Source organism: Pteropus vampyrus, unplaced genomic scaffold (assembly GCF_000151845.1).
Source record: "Pteropus vampyrus isolate Shadow unplaced genomic scaffold, Pvam_2.0 Scaffold333, whole genome shotgun sequence".
NCBI lineage: Eukaryota > Metazoa > Chordata > Mammalia > Chiroptera > Pteropodidae > Pteropus > Pteropus vampyrus.
The window spans coordinates 124,259-126,539 of NW_011889114.1; the positions used below are offsets into that span (position 1 = coordinate 124,259).

The 2,281-nt window shown below is 46.7% G+C and overlaps 1 protein-coding gene across 1 annotated transcript in view; it reads right to left on the minus strand.

Moving 5' to 3' along the window:
• Positions 1-2,281, minus strand: part of LOC111730738 (zinc finger protein 114-like) — a 12,801-nt gene that overhangs the window by 7,409 nt on the left and 3,111 nt on the right. The window contains exon 2 of the mRNA XM_023522139.1: positions 1,208-1,334. Within this exon, the coding sequence (XP_023377907.1) occupies positions 1,208-1,334 (127 nt within the window). The remainder of the gene's footprint in view (positions 1-1,207; positions 1,335-2,281) is intronic.

Here is a 2,281-nt window from a genome sequence, read left to right on the forward strand (position 1 = left end):
ACTCTAGGTACCCGACAAAGCGCACACCTTGGCAAGCATCAGCTTACCTCACAGATGAAACGGATTCTTTTTTGTTTTAATCGAGGTGAAAGTCACACAACATAAAATTAGTCATTTTCAAGTGCACTATGCAGTGGCGTTAAGTACATTCGCCACATGGTATGACCATTTCCACGGAGTTCTGCATTTGTAGCACCCCAAAAGGGAACTTCGCATTCATGGGGCGGTCACTCCCCGCCCTCCCCTGCCGCCTGCCCACAGCCACTAACCTCCCCTTCTCCACGGGTCTGTCCATCCGGGACATTTCATACAGATGGAACCATATAACGCATGCTCTCTTGTGTCTGGCTTCTTTCACTTAACATAATGCCTTCAGAGTTTGTTCACATTGTCACATGTATCAGAGTGTCACGCCTTTTTATGGTTAAATAATATGCCATGGTCTGGATCTACCACATTCTGTTCTGCTACTCATCTGTTGATGGACATGTGTTTTCCCCCCACCTTCTGGCTACTGTGAATAGTGCCGCGATGAACACACGAGCTTCTGTGTTCGCACACTTATTTTCAGTTCCTCTGGGTGTACAGCAACGAGCGGGGTCGCTGGGTCATACGGTAGTTTAACTTCTATATTGAACTTTTTGAGAAAGCGCCCTACTGTTTTCCACAGTGGATGAAATGGATTCTTACTTAACATTTCCACATCATTTGTAAAATCCTTTCTCGTAAGGACTCGGGTGTGCCTGGCATTCTGACACACGAGTGCCCAGGGTCTGGGAACAGCACGTTCCCAGACGTGTTTCTTCCTCCAAATGCAGAGCAGGTGGGGCCAACATCCTGGTCATTGGGGAATGGGAGCGTGCATGACGTAAGGAAACGGTGCCAGGAATTTTCATGAAACGGGGTGCTTGCTTTGGTCTGCAGGGGTTCCGAAGCTGAGGAAGTGAACTGCTCACGAATGCCCTGAATTTCCACTTTTCTTACTAATGCACTAACTTTGTGCTCCACACTCACCCACTTAAGGACCCTCAAAGGCTATTAACTACGAAGGGAATACAAATGCAATCCGACAGACAGATGTCTGTGTCACGGGAGAAACCCCACACCTCCTACAGCAGCAGCCGTAATTCTGGGGCCTGACAAGCTGGGTCCCATTGTCACCTTCGTCCCATCCCGTGGTGGATGGAGTGCCGGAAGGGGCACTTACCTATAGATATCAGGTGCCTGCAGTTTTCCAACATGACTTCTCTGTAGAGATTCCTCTGCTCGGGGCCCAGCAGGGCCCACTCCTCCTTGGTGAAGTTCAGTGCCACATCCTTGAAGGTCACTGGGTCCTAAAAGCACACATCCATTTTGGCTCAGTGCAAACTCTCAGGAGTTGAATTGCGTCCCCCTCCCAAAGATACGCTGAAATCCTAATCCCCCGGGCCTTGAATGTGACCTGATTCGCAAAGAGGACCGCTGTAGATATGAAGGAGTTAAGATGAGGTCACACTGGTGTCCTGAGAAGAGGAAATCCAGACAGACAGAGGGACCAAGGTCACAGGGCAATGACAGTGGAGACTGGGGTGACGTCTACGAGCCAAGGAGAGGCCACTGCAAGTTGTCAATAAAACGGTCCCACATTAATTGGAAGGCAAACGAGGCTCGATTTGCCAACGTTTTATATGCTTTTATTCCTCGTTCCAGTATTTCGTGGGATTACAAAACTACCCTGGCCAAAAAGTCGTGACATATACATATGATTATTTATTGAAATTGATCACAGCAAAAGACCGGAAACCGTCCCCAAATATTCCACAACAGGGACTGCTTAAAATCTATGCCGCATCCACAAAACAGAGAACTACAGAGCCGTGGATGAGAATGAGCGAGATCGCTTCCGTCCGATGCAAAGTGGTATCACGTGGTCTCGGGTTCCGATCTATACTTCAAATGGAAAGAACAAGAAAAGGGCCAAGCACGTGTCCTGTAAAACCACAGACTTACGCGCGAGAAACAGTAAAGGAGAAGGGACAGAAGTCAGATTTGTCGAAACACGACCTCGTTATATAGATTTTAATTGGGAACCAGATTCTCTTCCCATATTCAAAAATAAAAAAAAAAAAATTTTCTAAAATGGAAAAATTGAAATGAATGAAGCATATATCAAGCTGGCAGGTTAATCGCCGGGAGTAAAAAGTTCATTTGAGAGACTTTACAACCTTAGGGAGTAAGATTTGATGGTTACAAAAAGAAAGGAAACTGGCAGGGGGATTGTGTTAATATTAGGAAGCAAGAT